This window comes from Rhincodon typus, chromosome 4 (assembly GCF_021869965.1).
Source record: "Rhincodon typus isolate 14 chromosome 4, sRhiTyp1.1, whole genome shotgun sequence".
In the NCBI taxonomy this organism is placed as follows: domain Eukaryota; kingdom Metazoa; phylum Chordata; class Chondrichthyes; order Orectolobiformes; family Rhincodontidae; genus Rhincodon; species Rhincodon typus.
In genome coordinates, this window is record NC_063335.1 from 56,212,763 (window position 1) to 56,235,685 (window position 22,923).

The following is a 22,923-nucleotide window of genomic DNA, read 5'->3' on the forward strand; positions in this document are numbered from 1 at the left end:
GTCAAATAATAATTTGTCAATGAAATTAAAAATTTTAAAGAAAGAAATGTCTTATCAATGTTCAGTCTTCCTTTTGATGCTTGTGAAGCTTCCCCTGTATAGTGTTGGGATGGACAGATGAAACCTCTAATATTTTCCAGTAGCCTAATCAAGGCATAACCATTGGCTGTTACACGCATGTCTCCTATCTGTGAGTTTCACTAACAATAACTGCATGACTATAAACTTTCTGTTTGGTCAGTGGAACTCATAGAATCTTAGAAATGTGATGGAGCAAAAGAAAACCATTTGGTCCGGCATGCTTGCGTCAGCTTTCTGAGCAGTGCTTTCGAATGCCTCAGTTGAACAATTAACTTCACATGATCAGAATCATTGTTATAGTAAAATTACCCTTAATAGGCAAACAGTCAGCTTCATTGCCACCATATCCACCACCTTCAACATTTGCGCCTTCTACCACTGACACACAGCAGTAGCAGTGTGTACCATCTACATGATGTGCTGCAGTGACCCACCAAGGCTCCTCCAACAGCACCTTCCAAAGCCATGACCACCACTAAACTAGAGCCCCAGACTAACCACCAGACACACATCAAGATCATATAACCAGCTACAAAGTAAAGCCTCATAGAATCACTGACAATAGTGCATCACTCCTCGATGAGCCCAATGCATTCTAGGTTCGTTTTGAACAGAAGGTCAGTGAAATGATATCACATGCCCCAACAGCCTTGGGTGCAACTGTAACCACAATCACCACCACAGACGTCAAATCAGCCTCCTTGAGAGTGAATCTACAGAAAGTGACTGGCACGGATGGCGTCCCCAACCATGCACTCAAATCCTGAGTGTACCAGCTGGTGGGAATATCCACAGACATCTTTAACCTCTCCTTACTCCGACGTGAGGTTTTTACCTGCTTCAAGAAGACCAATATCATCCTAGTGCCAAAGAAAAATCAGGCAACGTATCTTAATAACAGCCACCAGGTGGCACTGACACCGATCATTATGAAGCGTTTCAAGATGTTAATAATGGCACACATCAAGTCCACCTCCCAAATTGCCTCAATCCACAACAATTTGCCTGCTGTTGCAATAGGTCCATAGTACACACCATCTCCTTAGCCTTACACTCATCTCTGGAACATCTGGATAAAAAAAAAACACCTACATCAGAATTCTATTTATTGACTTTAATACCACAATTACAACCAAACTCATCTCCAAACTCTGAGACCTCCTCTGCAACTGGATCCTCAACATCCTGACCCACGGACCGCAATCAGCAAGGATAGGGACACCTTCTCCACGACAATCCTCAACACCAGTGCTCCACAAGGCTGCATACTCAGCCCCTTACTATACTCCTTTATACACTCATGACTGTGTGGTCAAATTCAGCTCTAACTCCATTTACCAATTTGCTGATAACTCCAATGTAGCAGGTCAGATCTCAAAACAATGATGAGTACAGGAAAGAGATAGAAAGTCTAGTCGCATGGCATAAAAACAACAATCTCTCCCTCAAATTCAGCAAAACGAAGGAGTTGGTCATTGACTTCAAGATGCGGAGGAGAGGACATGCCCCTCTCTTATCAACGGTGCTGAGATGGAGATGGTCGAGAGCTACAAGTTCGTAGGAGTAAATATCACCAACAATCTGTCCTGGTCCACCACATTGATGCTACAGGCAAGAAACCAGACCAACGCCTTTACTTCCTCAGAAGGCTAAGGAAATTCAGCATATCCACAATAATCTTAGCAATTTTTATAGATGCACCGTAGAAAGCATCCTATCCAAATGCATCCAGCTTGGAATGTCAACTGCTGTACCCAAGACTGCAAGAAACTAGAGAGAGTTGTGGATGCACCCCAATCCATCACACCTCCCTTCTATTGACTCCATCTACACTTCCTGCTACCTCGAGAAAGCAGCCAACATAATTAAAGACCCCTTCTACTCCTGTTTCCATCCTCTTCCATCAGGCAGAAGATACAAAAGTTTGAAAACATGTACCAACAGATTCAAGAACAACTTCTTCCCTGCTGTTATCAGACTTATGAACAGAACTCTCATATTAGAGTTCATCTTTTATTGCACCTTCCCTGTAGCTGTAACACTATATTCTGCATTCTGTTCTATTACCCTGATGTACTCATATAAGGTTTGATTTGTCTGGATAGCACACAAAACAATACTTTTCACTGTATCTCAGTACATGTGGCAATAATAAATCAAATTAAATCAAATCAAACCATGTAAAATGAAAAGGAAAACAAATACATCATAACACCATCATCTACAAGTACCGCTCTAAGTCTTTTGAAACTATTGCCATTCCGTCAGTGTCATTGGGTCAAAATCCTGGAACACCCTCCCTAAAAGCACTTGGTATACCTACACCCCCAGGGAGTGCAGCAGTTCAATAAGGCAGGTCTCCAAGAGCAGTTAGGGATAGATAATAAATGCTGTCCTGGCCTAGGATGCCCACATCCCATGAACAAATAAAAATAAATTAATATTACAGTAAATTCTTCACCCCACGGGTAGCAGTTGAAGAGTTGTATCCTGGTCCCTGTCAATTCCTCCAACTAAACTTTAAAAAGGCAGTGTGGAGATTTATTGGTCTGCAGGAAGATAACTTACGTATTGAATGAATGACTCACTCTTTCTAAATTAGCTTAATTTAATTACCTAATTTTAATTTGCCAGCCTCTCACCTAAAGCATCCAAGGAAATCCCAAGCAATTGGAAATAAACTTTTTGTTAATTGAAAAGGAGAGAAGAGATAAATTATTTGGCATGAACAAATTTGGAGATGTGATGGATACGTACTGAATATACCTGAAGTAGCAGTCTGATATTTGAAAACAAACCATAGGTAGGGCAGTTGCTGTATGTTAAAATAAACACAGGATCTACAGGCATAAAACAAAAGGATAACTTCAAACTGCAAACAAACAGATTACATTTCTGACAAAAATTTTCACCAATGGAAACCCGCTATCTATTATATAAAATCAATTTAACAGCTTCAAAGACACATGAGTTGATGATGCATTAACAAACATTTCTTGACATTTGAGGGTTTGAACTATATTTTTACTGTTTAGAGCCACTCAAAGCTCGGTGTGTTGTTGGGAAAGTGGTTTTAATACAGCCACAATACTGGCATCCTGTTTCCAGATTACCAATCATTGGCAGAGTGGGTGTACTGATAGCATATGACAATGATGGGTATTTTAGTTAAAGAGTCCCTCATAGAATCTCCATTTGGCCCATTGAGTCTACATCAACCCTCCGAAGAGCATTCCACCCCCCTACCTTATCCTTTTAACCCAGCATTTCCCATGATCCATCTAGCCTGCACATCCCTGGGAACCAAGGGCAATTTAACATGGCTAATCCACTTAACTTGCACATCTTTGGATTGTAGAAGAAACCAAAGTACCTGGAGGAAACCCACACAGGCGCAGGGAAAATGTGCAAACTTCACTGAGATAGTCATGTGGGTAATATGGATACCTATGTCAGGCTTCCACTTATTGACTACAGCTCAACCTTCAACACTATAATTCCAAACAAACTAATCTCCAAATTCAGAGACCTAGGTTTTTGCTCTGCCCTCTGCAACTGGATTCACAACTTTCTGACCTACAGATTGTAATCAGTGAAGATAGGCAACAGCAGCTCCTCCACAACCATCCTCAACACCTGGACCCCACAGGGATGGATATTCAGCCCCTTACTGTACCTCCTGCACACTCATGACTGTGTGTCTAAATTTCGTTCGAACTCCATTTGCAGGTTTGCTAATGACACCACCGTTCTAAGCTGGATATCAAACAATGTCGAGACAGAATGTAGGAAAGAGATAAAGTGCTTAGTGGTGAGGTGTAAAGATAACAATCTCTCCCTCAACATCGGCAAAACTAAACAGATGATAATCAACTTCAGAAAGCAAGGAGGAGGGCATGCCCCTGTCTACATCAATGGGGCTGAGGTGGAGATAGTTGAAAGCATCAAGTTCCTAAGAGTGACAATAACCAATAATCTGTCCTGGACGACCCACATTGATACAATCATCAAGAAGGCACAACAACACCTCTTCTTCCTCAGGAGTCTAAGGAAATTCAACATGTCCATAAGGACTGTCACCAACTTTTATAGATGCACCATAGAAAGCATTCTATCTGAATGCACCATGGCTTGGTACAGCAACTGCTCCGCCCAAGACTGTAAAAAACTACAAAATGTTGTGAACACAGCCCAGTCCATCAAGCAAGCCAACCTTCCATCTATTGACTGTATCTATACTTCTTGATGCCTCGGAAAGGCAACCAACATCATCAAAGACCCCTCCTAATCTGGTTATAATCTCTTCTAACCTCTTCCATCAGACAGAAGATGCAAAAGCTTAAACACATACACCAACACATTCAAGAACAGCTTCTTCTCTGCTGTTATTAGACTGCTGGATGGACCTGTCAAATATCAAATCTAATGTTGATCTTCCTATTTGTGCACCTTCTTTGCAGTCATATCTTTGTATTCCTCGCTCTGTTTAATCAACCTATGATCTTTGCATGTTATGATCTGTCTGTACTGCATGCAAAACAATACATTTCAATGTTCTTAGGTGCATGTGACAATAATAAATCAAATCAAATCAAATCAAGTCACCCAAGGCTGGAATTGAACCCAAGTCCCTGACGCTGTGAAGCAGCAGTGCTAATAGGGGTCAGAATGCTACCTTGATCACTGAAGCTTCAGGAATCACAGAAATTGAAAGTGAGATATGGGAATGCAGCCCTTGGTTCTCTAATTCAATTCCCTGGTGATCCTGTGGTATCCAATATTCTGCAGAGAAATTCAGGATCCCAAGGACCAGAGAAGGAGGCTAGCCTTTCACCTTCCCTTTCTTACAAGCCCCATTATTTTTCATCTGAACTTCTCCCTAAAGTGGAGCTACTGTAAGGGGATGGAGTAGCGCGGTGTGCAGTAAATGCACTGTTCCCATTAGTGACTTCTTTCCCTGGCTATTTCATATTTCCACCCAACTTATTCTATATATTGATCTTCTGAGCCAAGATCCTTTCTCACTGCTATGCTGATTTCATCCTTTATGAACAGAGCTACCCAACATCCTTTTTCTTTCTTCCTATCTTTCAAAATGTCGAATATACCCTTGAATATTCAGATAGGTCCTAGCCTTCATCACTTTGCAAACACATTTCTATAATGGATATCTACCATGTATATTTATGTCAGTTTAGACTATCGATCATCTACCCTGCTTTGAATTCTGGATGCATGAGAATTCAAGGCTGTTTTTTTTTGTTATACCATTTTCTTTTCCTTGAACCTATTTGCTGGTGCCTCTCTCACATTTATATATTTTCTTTTTTACCTGTAACATTCTGGTTATCTTTCCCTTTATCACTAATCTGCACTGTTGCCTTATCTTTTCTCTTTAGCTTTCTAAAGACCCCTCACATGAATCCTTCTCCTTACTTTTTGGTATATAGACCTATCTAAAGCTCATTTATACAAAACAGCAGGGCAGTGGTCCCAGTCATATTCAAGTGAAGGCTGTCTTAATGGTGCAGCTCGCTTTTGCCACAGTATTGTTCCCAATGTCTCATGAATCAAAATCCATTCTTTACATAACACACTTTGTGACACTTATTCAACTCTCTGATTTTACTTACCCTCTGTTCATTAGCCTGTGGCTCAGGTAGTAATCCAGAGATAATTGCTGAAAAATGGCATATTTTTTTGAAGTTTTTCAAAGGCACATTTCTATCAAAGCCCACTTATCAACCAATCAGCACTCTCTTTTCATGTAGTATAAATATTGGTTTTCTCCTTGAATTAGAATTCATGAGAATTGTCTTGATGAGTGGAAGGTTGAAAAACTTCAACAAAGTGTGTCTTCTATTTCAACAATATTCAAGTTCCATATTGTCAACTCACCTTCTGTAATGAATAGTTTATTCCCTGTGCTGTTCTACTTTCTTATTTAGTGCTCAGCTACGCATGCTCCATTAGCAGAATTTCTTTCTTAGCTATTCCCTCAAATTCCAAATTTCTCCTCCAACCTGCTGGTGATGTCCTCAGTCTTGGTTTCTGGGTAAGCGACACAGGTTTCAGCACACACATTCCTAGCTGCTGAGAATAGTGCCAATCCCACTGTTTATGCAATCTTTCTTTACAATTGCATTCCTTTTTACTCCTCCCTCATTTGAAAGGCATCTGTGTTATCTTTCTCCATGGAGTTCCTGCTCTTGTCCATGCAGGTTACAATAATCATAGAATCTCTATAGTGTGGAAACGGGCCATTCAACCCATCAAATTCACACCAGCCCTCTAAAGAGCATCCTATCCAGACCCACCTCACTATCCTCTTCCTGCATTTCCCACAGCTAATCCACTTAGACTGCACATATCAGGACACTATGGGCAATTTAGCATGTCCAATCCACCTAACCTGCATATCTTTGGACTATGGGGGGAAGCCAGGATATCCAGAGTAAACCCATGCAGACATGAGGAGAATGTGCAATCTCCACACAAACTGACGCCCAAGGCTGGAATCAAACCTGGATCCCTGGCACTGTGAGGCAGCAGTGCTAACCACTGAGCCACCATGCTGCCGTAATATTGAACTGATTGAGCAATCACGAAGGCTGCCACTCCTCCAGCTTCATCTTTGGAATCTCCACACCTGTCTTACTCATAATCATACAACCCTCTCCCTAAACATGGACCAAACTTGAATTATCTAGCCTAAAAGGTGTGACTGTCTCCTGAAACAAAGTAACTTTACCTCACCTGATGCATGGCAATGTACAAACTAAAATTCTTACACCCCCATTCCAATTCCTTCACTATTTGCCTCTGCCTATCTTTGTAAATATCTTCAGTCCTCTGTGAACATAACAGTTATGCTAAACAATAAATATATTTACTGTAAACAATAGTTCAACCATATACAAGAGAAAAAAATTGAGTGCTTTGTTTTGCATGGTCTTGATGTCATATCAGTCCAGTATTTTTTCTTGGGGTAAAATGTCAACATTTGTTAATGTACCAAATCTAATGTCTAACCTATTTAATGATCTAATCTAAACTGTCCAAAGCATTTTTATTCATTCCAATTCTTGTTCTTGGCTATGTTTTTAGGAGTTTCCTATAGTAAAGGAACTTTCCCTTGATAAGAAACTTTTAATTGATGCTTTAGATCTTTTAAATGCAGGACTGTTTTAAATTAATCTACAAGAGGCAGTGTCTACAAACAATTGGCATAAGAAGCTATTTATGATCGTGGTTGTGATATTTGCAAATTCTGGCAAGTAAATCCATGTATTGTTCTTTTTATTTATCCAAAATACATTCTCAATAAATAAAACTGAATTCCATCCCAAAAATTACATAATTGAACATATCTGTTGCATTGAATTTTGTAGCTTCTTTTATCTGCACGATATTAATTTCACGATCTATTCACTTAATCGCCCAAACTTGGACTTGCTAGAGGTACTTTTGAACCCCCAAAAAATGGGTGGATTCGACTGGCATCAGCTGGGAACTTCCTGCCATCATCCTGATCTAGTTATCCATGATTGATCCCCATGATCATCTGTCCACTCCACCACACACTGCCAAACACTAATTCATTCCCTTCGTAATTGTTCCACCTCACTGCAGCCCACATAACCACACTGGCTATGATCTCTCCTTACCTGCTACACTGCTGTGTCCTTCTGCAGACATCCTACCTACATGTCAATCAAGCTGACCATTATGGATGGTAATTAACATCAGCAATACATCTGGGAAGCTGTACTCCTTGGTTTTCTGTCTGCAACTCCTCCCCACTTCAGTAATCACACACAAACCACAACAGTGTAAATATTAAGGCTGGTGGTGTTCCAAGAATGACCAGTATGTGAGCTGGTTTGTATTTTATTAAGTGCAGATTTACAAAGATCGGTTACGTGCTGACTGTTCAGCCAGCTTGCTCAACTCATAGGTGCTGGCCTAGTGGTATTATTGCCGGACTGTTAATCCAAAGAGTCTGGGGATGTGGGTTTGAATCCTGCCATGGCAGAAGGTGGAATTTAAAGGAGCGACACAGTGGGTCAGTGGTTAGCATTGCTGCCTCACAGCCCCAGAGACCCAGGTTTGATTCCATCCTCAGGCGACTGTGTGGAGTTTGCACATTCTCCCCATGTCTGCATGGGTTTCCTCTGGGTGCTCTGGTTTCCTTCCACAGTCGAAGGATGTGCAGGCTAGGTGGATTGGCTATGCTAAATTGCCCATAGTGTTCAGGGATGTGTAGATTAGATGGGTTATAGGGGGATGGGGATGGGTCTGGGTGGGATGCACTGAGGGTTGGTGTGGACTTGTTGGGCTGAAGGGCCTGTTTCCACACTGTAGGGATTCTGTGATCAAACCTGGGAATATGATGGAATCAAACCTGGGTCTCTGGTTCTATGGTCATAGGATTTTTTGTTACTCCACAAGCTATTCCTAATGGTCCACCCATTATGATCCTATAAATATTTCTATCCCTTGAATGTTAACTTTCATAAATATCAACTAAAACTCTGTTTCCTGTAACATAAATCACATCAAGTCTCATTCACCCAAGACCCTATGCTTCAGGTTGTTTCTTTCTTCTACTGTTTAACCAAAAAGATAAAAATATTTTATTAGTTAGGTCTGGTTTCCACTTCATAATATCATTTTCATCAATTACTCAATTATTGCTTTGGAATTGAATTTGAAATTCAGCTTTCCTATTGTGACAAACCTCATTCCATGTGAAATTTTAGAGAAAAGAGATGAAATGTGGTCCCTCCATATAATAACACTGAACTAAAAGTTCGGTAGTGTTATAATTAACCAGGTTAACTCCATTCCAGTTTGTCTGGAAAGGATATTAAGAATTTTTTCACATCTTTAGATGAATTCCTGTACCATTATTACACTGAATCATTTAGAAATACAGAAAATAAGATTCAGCCTGCTCCACCATTTAACATGATCATGGCTGGTCATTCAACTAGGTACGCTGTTCCTGCTTTTGCCCCATATATTTTTTTGATCCCTTTAGCCCCAAGAAACATATCTAACTTCTCGAAAATATTCAATGTTTTGGTCTAACTTTATTGTGGCAGAGAATTCCATAGACTCACCACTCTCTGGGTGAAGAAATTTCTTATCTCAGTCCTACATGGTCTACACCATAATCTTAAACTGTGACTCCTAGTTCTGAACTCTCCAGTCATTGGGAACATCCTTCCTGCATTTGACCTGTCTAATCTTCTTATATTTCTATCAGTTTTTGTGAGATACACCATTATTCTAATAAACTCCATTGAATACAGTCCTAACCAATTTAGTTTCTCTTCAAACGTCAGCCCTACAATCCCAGGTAATCTTTCACTGCAATCTCTTCAAAGACAGAACATTTTCCTCAGATAAGGAGACCAAAACGGCACACACCTGGTCTCACCAAAGCCCTGTATAATTGCAGCAAGACATCTCACTCTGCTCCAGTGGTAATATCTTCTTGCTATGAAGACCAATATACTATTTGCCTCCTTCACCACCTGCTGCACTTGCTTGCTTACTTTCAGCAACTAGTGTACAGGGATACCCACGTCTCGTTGCACTTGGCAGACAGTTCCTCTGAAATAGGATGTTGCTAGGACCCCTAACCTCTTCTGTATTATGTACACTAAGCCCTTTTTTTAAAATTTGAATTAATTAATTTGGCTCGACATTGGGTTCTTGAAGTGCTAGACACAATGGGAGGAGGCAGAGTGGAATCAATCACCAGGTAATATAAGAAAGTTAAGTGTCATCTATTGTGAAAACTGATGAAAGGTATTCAATTTTTTTTTATTTTTATAGGATTTGAGTAACACAGGCAGACCTCCATTTATTGCGCAACCCTAGGAGAGGTGCTGGTGAGCTGCCTTCTTGAACTGCTGCTGCCTATGTGCTGTAGGTAGACTTACAATGTTATTAGGCAAGGGATGTCCAGGGTCTTGACCCAGAAATATTGAAGAAATGGTGATATATTTCAAAGTCAGAATGGCGAGTTGCTTGGAAGAGAACTTGTATGTGGTGGTGTTCTCATACATCTACTACCCTTGTCCTTCTAGACAGTAGTGCTCATACATTTGGGAGGTTCTAATATTTTCTGCAGTGCTTCTTGTAGATAATACACACTGTTGCTACTGACCATTGGTGGTGGAGGGAGTGGATGTGGTACTGATTAATGAGGCCGCTTTGCCCTGATTAGTGTCATACTCAATTATTCTTTGAGCTGCACTCACCCAAGAAAGTAGACAGTATTCTATCACCCTCCTCACTTGAGCCTTGTAGATGGTAAACAGGCTTTGGAGATCCAAGAGGGCAGTTACTTCTTGCGATAGTTCTACCTTCTGATCTACTCTGTAGTCGCCGTATTGTCCTATCTACTTCTCTGTCATTTCCTAGCTCCCTATTATTATTTCCCCAGCCTCATTCCTTAAGGTGTCTATATTCACTTGCGCTTCTCTCTTCCTTTTTATATATTAAAAAGAAGTTCTTGCTGTTTGTCTCGATGTTGAGTGTAAACTTGCAAGTAAAATTTATTTTCTCCCTCATTTTCGGTCATCTTTTATTGGTTTTTAAGACTTTTCCAAACCGCTAGCTTATTACTAATCTTTGTCTAATCGCATGGTTTGTATTTCAATTTGATGCTATCCTTAACATCACTGAAGAACCATGGTTAGCTCATCCCCTTCCTCAAATCTGCTTTGGAATATAACCTTATTGTGAGCCATGAACTTTTTCTTAAACGTCTGCCAAATTTCCTTAACTGACCCTGTTGCTACACTTCTTCCCCAGTCCACACCAGCCGGTTCTATGCTCATTCCTTTGTGCCAAGCTTAAGTAAGGGCAATTACAGAGGTTTCAGATCCAAAGATCCTCTCTTTCAAACTGGATGCTAAATACTACCTTGTTACAGTCAATGTTTCTGAGAGGATCTTTTATGCTAATATCAATTATTAAATCTGTCTCATTACATGCTACCTGAACCAAAATAGCCTGATCCCTGGCTGGATCCACAATATTTTGTTCTAAGAAACTGTCCTGAATGCAACCTATGAAATAAAAAGGGAAAGGAAACACTGGTAGGAGAACATCCTCCTCTTCCCCAACAGTAGCTATATAGTGGAACAGAGAACAAGTTAGATGATGAGGGCACATAACGAAGGCAGTACATTAATCATGAGTGACTTTAACCTTCACGTGCCATAAAGGTAGCCATAAGGAAAAATCTATAACGTGTATTCAGGAGTGTTTCCTAGAACAATGCACCACAGATCCAACTGTGAATCTTTCCCTTTTCATTTATCTCCACCCATTTGAAATCTGCCTGCCGATCTCTCTGTAACCTTGTAATGGCTATAAGATCATACCCTTTAACCTGTATTTGTGCTTTTAATGCATCAATTTTGTTCCAAACAATGTGCACATCCAAGAGCCATTAATGCAGCCTTTTGATCCTTTTTCTTTCTATGGTTATTCTGACCCTTCTTGTCCCACTCTGGGTATCATTATCCAAATAACTGTCCTGTAATACTGCCATATTCTCTAGTTTTGTAAGCTTACACTTCACTGCCTACCACACCCAAACCTGCTGCTCTTGTTGAAAGCCTAAATACAGGGGACATATTTAACTCAATCTTGGTAACTGGAAGAAGTACTTTAATAGCATAGAATCATATAGTTTGCACTGACAAAAAAAAAACTACTCAAAAAATCTACTTTTATGTTCATGGTCAAGAGTTTAATCTTATGATAGTGGAGTTGGGGGATGAGAACCTGCTATTACAACATGGTTAATGTTTTGAGTCCAATAGGACTCTTTTGAACTGAAAGAAAATATAAATGAGATGTTTTGTATTGCTAAAATAGTTAGGAGGAGGAAATGGAAAAAAGGTAAAGGTCAGGGAGAGGTTAGAGGGCAAGGGAGATTAGAGATCAAAGATGCCACAGTCAAAGAAAAAAGGTGAAGGGAGTGGTAATGGTTGTTGGGAAGCATATAGCCAGAGGTGGTGTTATTAACAGAACACAGCAGTAAGGTACAGACACTGGGGATAGAAAAAAAAGAAAAGAACAATCAAAATGGAGAATAGAGTTCATGATCTAAAGTCATTAAAATCTGATGATGTACGTTCCCAATCACTTTGGCCAAACTTAGCAGCCAGGTCATGACATTGACAAGTTACAAGTTTGAAAGAAAGGATGTATCAGAATATGTTGGAAAATGCTCTGAATCTTTCTGCTATTTTTGTTTATACTTGAAATCTGACCCAGGTTTTCCTCTTTAGGCACATAAATGTTTAAATCACTCATGTTGGCTTGGTACGAACAAGGAAGCAGACTCAATATTGCCCAAATTTTGAGGCTCTGCTAATCCGAAGTTGCCTAGATGAATCAAAAAACAGAAGTTGCTGGAAAAAGCTCACTTGGTCTGGCAGCATCTGCGAAGAAAATCAGAGTTAACATTTTGCATCCAGTGATCCTTCCTCAGAACCCAGACCCAAAACGTTAACTCTGATTTTTTCCTTCAGAAATGCTGCCAGACATGCTGAGCTTTTCCAGCAACTTCTATTTTTGTTCCTGATTTACAGCATCCACAGTTCTTTCATTTTTAGCTTAGATGAAAGTTCAGTTTATCAGACACTTGTTCAGTAGGATTTGAAGCGTTAACTCTGCTTGCTCTCTACAGATGCTGCCAGACCTGATGAGTTTAATTTCTATTTTTGCTTCACTTTTCCAGAATTCACATTTCTTTGTTCTATTAATTTGATATTCTGCTGGTGGTGATGATCTCTGGCTGATGATTCAACACAACAGGAATAGAGTCAGATTTTAACAGATTGCAATTTCACTGCAGATGCAATTTCACCTGGTGATTTGCACAGAATGTAAGACGCATTGAAAATGCCATTCACAAACTCTACCATTGCCTAGAGGATGGAGGAGTACAGTTAATCACTGTGCTCCAATAGAGCAACTTACGTACAGGCCTATTGAAGAGAAACTATATTTTGTTCAAGTAACCCATTACAAAAGGAGAATAGTGAACGTGTAATGAGACTGAGACAGTCAAACATTTTGCATCTAGAACAGAAACTCTTAATTTAGTGGTAACTGTCACATTCAGTTGGACTTGCTTAGAGCTAGAGGTGTCAGCTCACAATAAAATCAGCTCTGCCACAACACCAAAAATCTTGTTTCTGGTTCAAACATGAAGTGTAAATTCTCCCATGGGACTTCAGTGATGACATGGAGGCCCTGAATTTATTTCCCAGTCTTTCAAGTCAAGTCACCGTGGTCTTACTAGACCAGAGGGCTGCTCTCAGAGCGAGTGTGATGACTGATGGTTATTTAACCAGAGGGCCACTACACCTCGGGAGAGGGGAGAGGTTAGGAAGTAGAGTCCTTCGTGGTATTCGCAACTAGTGCGGGATTGGAACCCCACACTATTGGCATCATGCTCTCCCACTTCACAGTTAAACATCAAAATTCACCATCAACTCTTTCAACTAAGCAACAGCTACTTAGGGAATGTAGCTGAGGATATTTGTGGTGAATAAACTCCGCAAGGTCTCAACAACGTGGCAAGGGAGGAAATCTGAGAAATAAAGCACATTTTTGAATTGTTGCATGCAAAAAACCTCAAATTTAAATTTTGGTCAATAAAAAGGCAGGTAAAGGAGTTTTGATTGTATAATTTATCTATATGCATTTGTGTAACTGAGTAATCAAATATTGTTTCAATATTGAAAAGTATATTTTCCAACAGGTGCAATAAAACACAACATTGTATTAGCTCATTTGAAATGGCTTCTTTTCACATTATACAAAATGCATAGTCAGTCAGTCAGTCACATCAGAAATCTTCACAATTCACTAAGAAACTTGCTGATGGGAGCAATGATGAGATTTGGACAGAAATGATTGTTGCACCTAAGCCACCTTGCTTAATTAAATACAGTGATGGGAAATCAATTGACAAACTTGCCGGTTCTCTTCACACCAAAGGAAAAACTGGCATCTTCAGAAAATCATTTTCCAATTGTACAGTGACACAAGCACTATTGCTGGTAGCACACATGTACAGTCAGAGTCCTAACCCAACTGCACTGTAATTCACTAACAAGGGTAAAACATCAAATATTTATGACTAACAAAGAAAAAGCAACTTCATGTTGAGCAAGCATTTTGGGTCCAAGATAATCTGCATTTGCTTTCGACATTTTTTTGGCACAGTTTATCTCAGCTGCATGTTTGGCAGACTTAGAGGTGGGTGCAGATGGCAGCAGACAGTCTCCATTGCTGGAGAACTTACGCAGGCTAGGCCTGGGAATGTGGATCGCTCCTATACAGGCAGGAAGCCAAGTTACATGAATTACCCCAACTTGGAGATTTGGGAGCGTCGTGGCGTTTTTTGCTAGTGGTAGAACAGCCCACACAACATGGAAAGGTGACCAACGCAGTGCAGCTGCCAAATGCAAGAGGCTTCTGGAAAAATGGTCATGCAGAGTTGTAGTAGTATTTCTTGGGAAGTTCAAGAATCAGCTGCCATGTCTTGTTTCAATTTCCTGAATATTAACCTCACAGTTGTATTGTAGTGGACAAAGTACATTTGATGAGGTGTAGAGCATAAACCAATGCAAAGGATTGTTTTGATATTATTTGGACATGAAAAGCATGGAAATGAATCTGGGCATTATCTACGACAAGGATATAATATTCTGCCTCTCAAGTGGAGCAATACAACAACTCAATGCCAAAAATGAATAAGCTTCTAGTCCAATTCACATCTATAAATCAGCAGGATCCCAAAGTCCTTCCACTTAAACAATTTCATGCCCAAATCCAAACCAGTCAGGCTTTTCCTACACCTTCAGGAAGGGGTAGCAGCATTTGTTTTATGCCCAAGAACAGCTCAATTAACTTTGAGTCATCAGCAGTGGCCCTCAAGTAAGTTCCTGGAGCAGTGCTGGAGTGGGGAACAGGTAGTGAGACAATGGTGCAAGATTACCAGTACAGTGGCACTGGAGGTTGGATGGTGGCAGAGGGGCAACTTTTACACCAGAGAAGTATTTTGTTCATATCTTTTTAAATACCAATTTGCAGCTAGCGACAGCTAGATAATTGATCACAGGGAACTAATTTCTCAAATGGTTCTTCAACATGCATCAAGTCTGTCATCAACACAGGGCCTAGTAACTGTTTTAGGTGCTGGGGCACCTACAGTCTGTTTCCTATAGATGTGTAGCTTAGGCAAAGCAAACCTCACAGCACAATTGGTATGCTTCGCTCTCATTTTACACCAAGGGATGAGAATTCCTACCCAGGTTCTTTCAATGCAAGTAAGATAATTGTTACATTTATTTTGTTTTAGAATTCATTTGTACTAGACTGCAATTTGACATGAAATAGTTCCATCATCTCTTCCACAGAACGTTCAGTGATCCATTGCAAAATAGCGGTATAGGAGAGCCACAGTCAAGCCGACTGCTGCTGAAATTAGCCAACCGGACCACCAACTGCGAAAAAAAAACAAAAATTAAAATCAAAGGCAAAGGCATTGTCGTGGAAGAATGAAAGAAAAAAATGCTGGAGATCACAGCAGGTCAGGCAACATCAATGGAGAGAAAGCAAGCTAACGTTCAGTTTAGATGACTTATCAGCTCTGCAGTAATTTGCTTCTACGCAGTGGAAGAATCACTTGGATTTACTAGCTTTCAAACACTCGCTAATGGATACATATCTTCACTTTAACCAGAAACAGCCAGTACGAATTCACCTTCACATTTACAAGCAAATGCTACTGAATGTGCATATACTTAAAAAAAATACATTTACAATATTGGTACAATTGTCAGAGGAAAAAAATCACACCCCTTCTTCCTCAGGTGTACTTCCAGGGTCAGTGTTGGTGAACTGGCCTCAAATATTTTAAAAAGTCAGTAAGGTAGAATTGGGGAGGGAAGAGGAGGCAGTAATGGAAATGCTTTTGCAAGGACAGTTGTGAAATACAATAATAGTCTCAATTTACCAGGAAAGTACAGTACAAAAGCAAATGGGGAAAAAAAATTTAAAGTTACTAGAATTCAATCAAATAGAATTGAGCAAAAATTGTTGAATTATACGAAGTCATCAGTTTCTCTCTAATTTAACCAAGGAACCTTGTCAATTTTCATTTCTGAAAGTCCATGAGGTCAGAATGCATTCTATTGGTCACTGGCAAACAACTAAGGTTCAAACTTAGCTCAAGGTTTGAAAACCAATGCTTTATGAGAACACAATGTTGACTTCATTAAGTAAAAAGGATATTTGTTAACAAAATGTCATACCTGTATTCAGACTCCACTACGACAATATTAGGCTCCTGTAACAGAAAGGCCAAGTTGTCAATGCAGGAGCATAAATAGTCTCAAGCAGCAAGATTTCACTTTCAAAAAAGAGAGAGTAACATGAAGGAAGTAGTCAGCTGCGCTTTTTTCCCCCTCCAACTACCTGCTCCTCATGCATTTGGAAATGTATGAATTTTTAAAGAAATTTTTAACAGGGTGGGGGAGTCGCTGACTGGGAGAGTATTTATTGCACATCACTAGTTGCTCAGCAGATGCTGGCAGTGAGCGGACTTCTTGAACCTGCTACAGTCCCTTTGTTGAATTTAGGCCCACAATGCCCTCAGGAAGGAACTCCTAGGATTCTAACCCAGTGACAGATGACTGCTGCCATCACCTGCATTGTAAGGGAAAAACCACTTGCAGTCAAACAAGCAGAGACTCTTGTCTTAAGCAATATGTAGTTTATTGCAAGATAATCAAGTTACTTGCAAGGCAAATGTCAATGATTCCTTGGAATCAAGGGTGATGACTGTCAGGCTTGATGACTCTTCCGATGACACAGAAGCCCAATTTTGGACCCATATGTTTTTCCTCCTCCTTTTGCTTCCGCCAACTTACTTCTCCTTCCTTGTGCTACCATCAATCCACTTTGTTGTCAAGTAACCGAGGTTCAAAGTGGCTTGCGCTTAGATGGATTAGGAGATGCATGCCTAGCAGTCAGCAGTTTCTTCCTCCCAGTGTTTTGTAAGGCAGATTAGAAGTTGGTCTAGTTTGGAATGCAGATAGCATCTCCATATCAGCTTCCTGACCATTTCAGGGCATTGAAGTGATCTAGCACTGGAGTCTTTCAGCAAGAGGCTTTATGAAGGAAGAGAGAGGCAGCCTATCAAACTACCCATAATTGCCACTCCTTTTGGTCATTCTTTGAAATCTTTTCACTGAATCTTCCTTAAAACCTTTTTTGAACTTTTGCTCATCACCTTTGTTTCCCTTTCATCATTCTTCCTAGCCTCTCCAACATCACTTATTCAAAACCTGTTGCATCTTACACATGTTCCCAGTGCTGACAATAAAGATCACTGACTTGGACAATTAAATCCCTCTTTCTCTGCAGATGCTGTCTGACCTAATGGTTATTTCCAGCATTTTCAATTTTTAGTTCTGATTTCCAGAACTGGGAATATTTTGCCCCTTTGTATATTGTTGTGTAAACTGCAAACACCCTAGGTCTGATGAACAATTTGCAGCGGGTCTTGTGGCAATAAAAGGTCCTGGCAACATACCTAGTTACACTCTGCAGTTTTGGACTCCCGTTACCTGCAGCTCTGACTGTACCCTACATAGTGTGTTAAATGCAATTTCCCAACAGTACGAGTGCAAATCACCGATGTAATGTCTACTCCACGTAAGATAAGTTACTCATCTGCTGCATGTATGCAAAGTTGTTTGTGTAGATGGAAGTTTATTTTTTGGGGTGGGTGAAGACATCAATTTCATTGAAAAGTAGGGAATGCCTTGTATGTGAACCACAACCAATACAAACTCCTTTTTAAAAAAAAAATTATGGGAACTAGGCTGACTAGTACATACAGAATTAACACACAGTAAGAAGCTATTCTGCCCAACTGACCCAACGACTCATTTGGAGGTGTCATCTACATTCCAAAGCTATTTCCAAAATAGACCAACTTCTGACCAGTCTTAAAACATAGAAATACTGACTGGGAGAAGGAAGCTGCTGACTGTTAGGCATGCATTTCCTGATCCATAAAAGTGCAAACCACTTTTCAGCCTCAGTTACTTGACCATAAATTGGAAAATTAGTGATTATACTCCCCATGATCCTTAGCTTCTGACCTGCTCTTGTAGCTTCCTAAAAGACTCCAGTCCTAGATCACTTCAATGTCCTGAAATAGTCAGGAAGCTTATATGGAGGAGATGCCATCTACATCCCAAAGCTAATTCCAAACTAGACCAACTTCTGACTGGTCAGATCTACAGTTTCTGAAAAGCCACTTTCATTAGAAAAGGCAGTCTGTCCCTCTAGGAGTATGTTTGTTTTTAAAGCAAATATCAAGTCAGAAGACTCAAAATTAAATTTGTTCAAAAAACAGCTGTAGATGTGCAGAGACCTTGAGGCATGCTGGATAGTGCCTGTGCCCCAGAGCCACAAGCTCTGGGTTTGAGTCCCACACTAGGACTTGACTTCCAAGGAATTTGCATCCATAGTACAGTTGAGTATTAATTTATAAATCCTTTCAAAAAACAAAAGCAGGCAGTAGGAACAGGAGACAATCCTAGTCAACTTCTGAAAATGCAAGAGCAATGCATATCTACAGACCAGCACAGACATGCAAGGTCACCAATACCCTTTCAAGACATGGTACTGAAGAGACAGAGATTGTACTTGTGAAGTGCTTGGTCATTACTTGTTCCACATCTGGATCCTGTGAGCAGGGAAATAACTAACACACACACAGAGTCTCGAATATATGGTTTAGTACAGCTTGATGTTTGTTGGTCAGCATAGACATGGTGGGCGGAGGGGCCTGTTTCTTTTCTGTATGATTATGACTATATCTCAGGGACAAGGAATGCAAACTACCTTGGAACAAGATCCCTTAAAATCTGTCAACTGCTTGCAAAATATCAGTATTTTAAACACATAGTATTACTGTTAAAAATCACACAGCACTTGCCAAGCAAATGACCATTGCCATCAAGAGCCCCATGACATCACGGTTACTGAATTTCCCTACTATCACCATCCTGGGAGTTACCTTTGACCAGAAACTGAACTGATGTAGCCACAGCATCTACATGGCTAAACAGCATGTCAGAGACTGGGAATTCTATGGCGAGTAACTCATCTCTTGACACCCTGTTCCCTGCCCACTATGTTCATGGCACAAGTCATAGACCATAGAATCATTTTTGGCTCAGAGTCCACACCAACCCTCCAAACAGCATCCCGCCCAGACTCACCCCACCTACCCTATTCCTGAAACCCTGCATTTCCCACAGCCGATCCACCTAACCTACACATCTTTGGATTGTGTAAGGAAACGGAGCACCTGGAGGAAACCCATGCAGGTGAGGAGAACATACAAACTCCACAGAGACAGTTGCCTGTGAATTTGAGGTGCAGTGCTAACCGCTGAACTACTGTGCCACCCCTATTTCGGGAGAGCAATGAAACAGCCTTTACTTTCCTGGATGAGTGCAGCTCCAACAACTCAAGAAGCTGGACACCATCCAGAAGAAAGCAGTCCATTTGATTAGTGCCAGATTCTCAAACATACACCTACTCACCACCGTTCTGCATAGAAGCAGTTTGTACAAACCCATGGAGGTACTGCAGTAATGCTTCAAGGCTCCATTGACAGCACCTTCCAAATCCACTACCACTTCCAGCTGGAAGGACAAGGGCAGCAGATACAATGGGAACACCACCCTCAAGTTCTCCTCCAAGCCACGTGACTTGGAAAGGTTCCTCAGTATCGCTAGGTCAAAATCCTGCAACTCCTTTCCTAGTGGCATTGTGGGAGTCACTACGCTCCATGGACTGCAGCAATTCAAGAAGGCAGCTCACACCAACTTCAAGGGCAACTAGGGATGGTCATTAAATGCTGGATAAGTCAGTGACACTGCTACACCATACAAGAAAAGTAATAGCTTTTATTCTAATAAAGCTTACCGGTGGCTTCACAAAAGCTCCTCTATCATCCTGCAATAAGACAAATAAAATACATTATCAAAACTTCATTTTTGAAATCCCACAGTTATTCCTCAGATGATTTCACATAAAAAGAATTTATTGAACCATTGTTTTAATCTGATTTGTCTGGGACTTAGACCTGCCTCTCCATTTGAGATTTGCTCAAAACTGCTATTTTCACATACCCAATACTAAAATCAAACTCCTGAAGATCTTTTAGCAGACTCCAGTTCTGAAAACATGTATAGCATATTACAAATGGCTGGACTTGGATTTAATTGGTCATGCCCTTAAAAATTTGCAGACAGCACTAAAATAGTAAGTTGGGTTAAATTTAGAAGAACAGATAAATTAGCAGATTGTGAAGGAGGAGAAAAGAAAGAATTGAAATGATAGATGTTTAATGAACTAATTAGAGGTCTATAATTAGATGTTAAATAGAAAATAAAACAAAAAAAAATAAAACCAGAGAACAGGAATAAAATTGAAAGTACATTTAGAACAGACAAAAGGAACAAAACCTCCTCTAATCAAATGATACATAGCAAGGGAGTAAAATAATGGAAACAGTCAAAGTGAGATGGCAAGGTGAAAATGTTGAATATTCTAGAGATGGAACATTTGTAACCTTCGTCCAGGTCTTTGAAATGTCAAATCCCCAAGATTTACCTGGCTAGAAATCCATGAAAATTTCCATCCATTGTCCTCCATTAAATCAGCTCATTCAAACATCTGCTGCCCATATCTTACAACATCAGTTTTCACTCACCCATCACACCTATCCTTGCTACATAGGAACAATGGGATACGAAGCCTCAAAATTTAAAATTTTCAGCTATCTTTAAATCCTTATAGTTTTGCTTATACCTATTCATATAACATCATCCAGTGTGAACAATTCCATTTCCCAAACTCTTTTCCACTGACTTTGGCCTCGTGAACATCCTATCCATCATTTCTGCTACTAATAGCTGTTCCTTCTATGTTGTAGGGTGCACAACCACATAAATCAAAGACTGCCACACAGTGGGCTTAAAAAGGTCCACCCGAGTAGCAGTTCCTTTAAGATGTGTGCATGAGTAGCCGCTGGCTAATTACAGGGACCACGCTATCAGAAACAGGACAGGCACAATGTAGGGGAATTGGAGGGAATATTGCTCAAGCTACCTAGAACATTTGTTCTGGGATTTTTTTCTCCTTCCTGAAAGGCCTCTTTAAAAGGTCTTCATTGACCATTCCTTTTAATGCACCCCCCACTCTGGCTTGGCATCCAACTGCTTCTCCTTCCATGCCTCCAAAGTGCTGTTAGACAATTTGTGTTTTTTTTTTTTAAAACTGGTGCTACATTATTATTATTCAATTGATAAGAATCAATAACCTCAGGATTTCTAAATTTAACTTTGAAAGAAATGTTACAAATCTCAGAAGTGACAGGACTCACGGGATGAAGTTCTCCGATGAAGTATTTTTTTGTCATCTCTTGTGCATCAGTAGAATGCCCAACGTCATCAAAAGCTTCTGATGCATCACCTCCTGCTTGCTCTTTCAGCACTTCTTCACCACCAGGATGCTGAAAGACAGAATAAAACATTTGAAGTTAGCAAATTAAAAATCAAAAAGAGGAAGTAGGTATTGTTCATATGTGACTGCATCCAAAAATAAAGATTAAGATTATGTAGAAAGATCATTCATTACATCCACCCCCCCAAAAAAAAAACTCTGAAGCCATTTCTTTCTTGTAATTTCACCAACTTTTTTTCTCAAATTTTGTTTTAAACAAACAGACTGTTAACATGGCTAGACACTCATGTAGATACAGATGGCAAAGCAATCATGAATGCCTCTTAGCTAGTCAGAAATTCTTGACTCAATTTGTATTATATTGGCAGAATGCCATTGCATAACATCCCAATTTTAGCTTTTTGAACAAGAATTTCTGACTTTATGCTATTAAAGGTGTTCCAGTTCATTAAAGGCTGCAAATGTTATTCTACTTGGAGAGAGTGCAATTCAGTTGCCATTCAACATAGGCATGAATAACATTGGTAAAAACTAGGAAATAATGCTCTCCTGTAAGAATTTGAAGAGTTAGAGTCTAAATTAAATGCGAAACCTCACTAGCTAATGCTCTGATTTTTTTAAAAATCAGAGTCACACTTGAATTGGCCTCAGAGGAAGCAGATTCAAGCATGGGTCACATGGGCTCAAAAGCATTGTACGGAAAGAAAGGGTTTCAATTCATCCAGCTCTGGCACCAGTACTAGGGAAAGAGGGAGCTGTTCCATGGGACTCCAATTAAATTGGGCTGTGATCAGTGTTCTAGCAAATTTTATACCAGGTCTGTGAATAGGTGTTTGAATTAAAAAGGACAAAAAAGGATAGGTGAAAGAATACATAGAAATTTAAAGGAGAACGGTGGAGGCAATAAAGCCCAGTATAGTGATTCAAGCAAAGACAAGGAGAGTGGGGCTGAGAGATTAATAAAATTGTGGATCAATGAATGAAGTCTATGTAAATAATGATCATAACATTGGTGTTAAGCATAACAAGATAGATGAACTAGTGGCACAATAAAAATAATTGCTTTCGATCTAATCACCATTAGACAGATGGTTACAAGCTGACCAAGGGTATGAATTAAATATACCAAAATGCACAATATTTAGGGGGAAGACAAGACAAGAGAATTTATAGGACATTAAAGAGAGAGTGGATCTTGGCTGAGGAGATCAGAAAGTGGAGGTTGGAGATTTGGAATAACAA

General features: G+C 40.0%; 2 protein-coding genes across 3 annotated transcripts in view; one reads left to right on the forward strand and one right to left on the reverse strand.

The window, feature by feature from the left end:
• The window catches only part of LOC109930435 (BAALC binder of MAP3K1 and KLF4), a 442,607-nt gene that overhangs the window by 2,612 nt on the left and 417,072 nt on the right, over window positions 1-22,923 (forward strand). The gene's annotated exons all lie outside the window — the stretch shown is intronic.
• The window catches only part of LOC109915280 (cytochrome b5), a 40,118-nt gene continuing 30,988 nt past the window's right edge, over window positions 13,794-22,923 (reverse strand). Inside the window, exons 2-5 of the mRNA XM_020514891.2 lie at window positions 21,602-21,730; window positions 20,140-20,169; window positions 16,443-16,477; window positions 13,794-15,632 (exon numbers count right to left, since the gene is read on the reverse strand). Coding sequence (XP_020370480.1) covers window positions 15,551-15,632; window positions 16,443-16,477; window positions 20,140-20,169; window positions 21,602-21,730 — 276 coding nt within the window. The 3' untranslated portion in view covers window positions 13,794-15,550. The remainder of the gene's footprint in view (window positions 15,633-16,442; window positions 16,478-20,139; window positions 20,170-21,601; window positions 21,731-22,923) is intronic.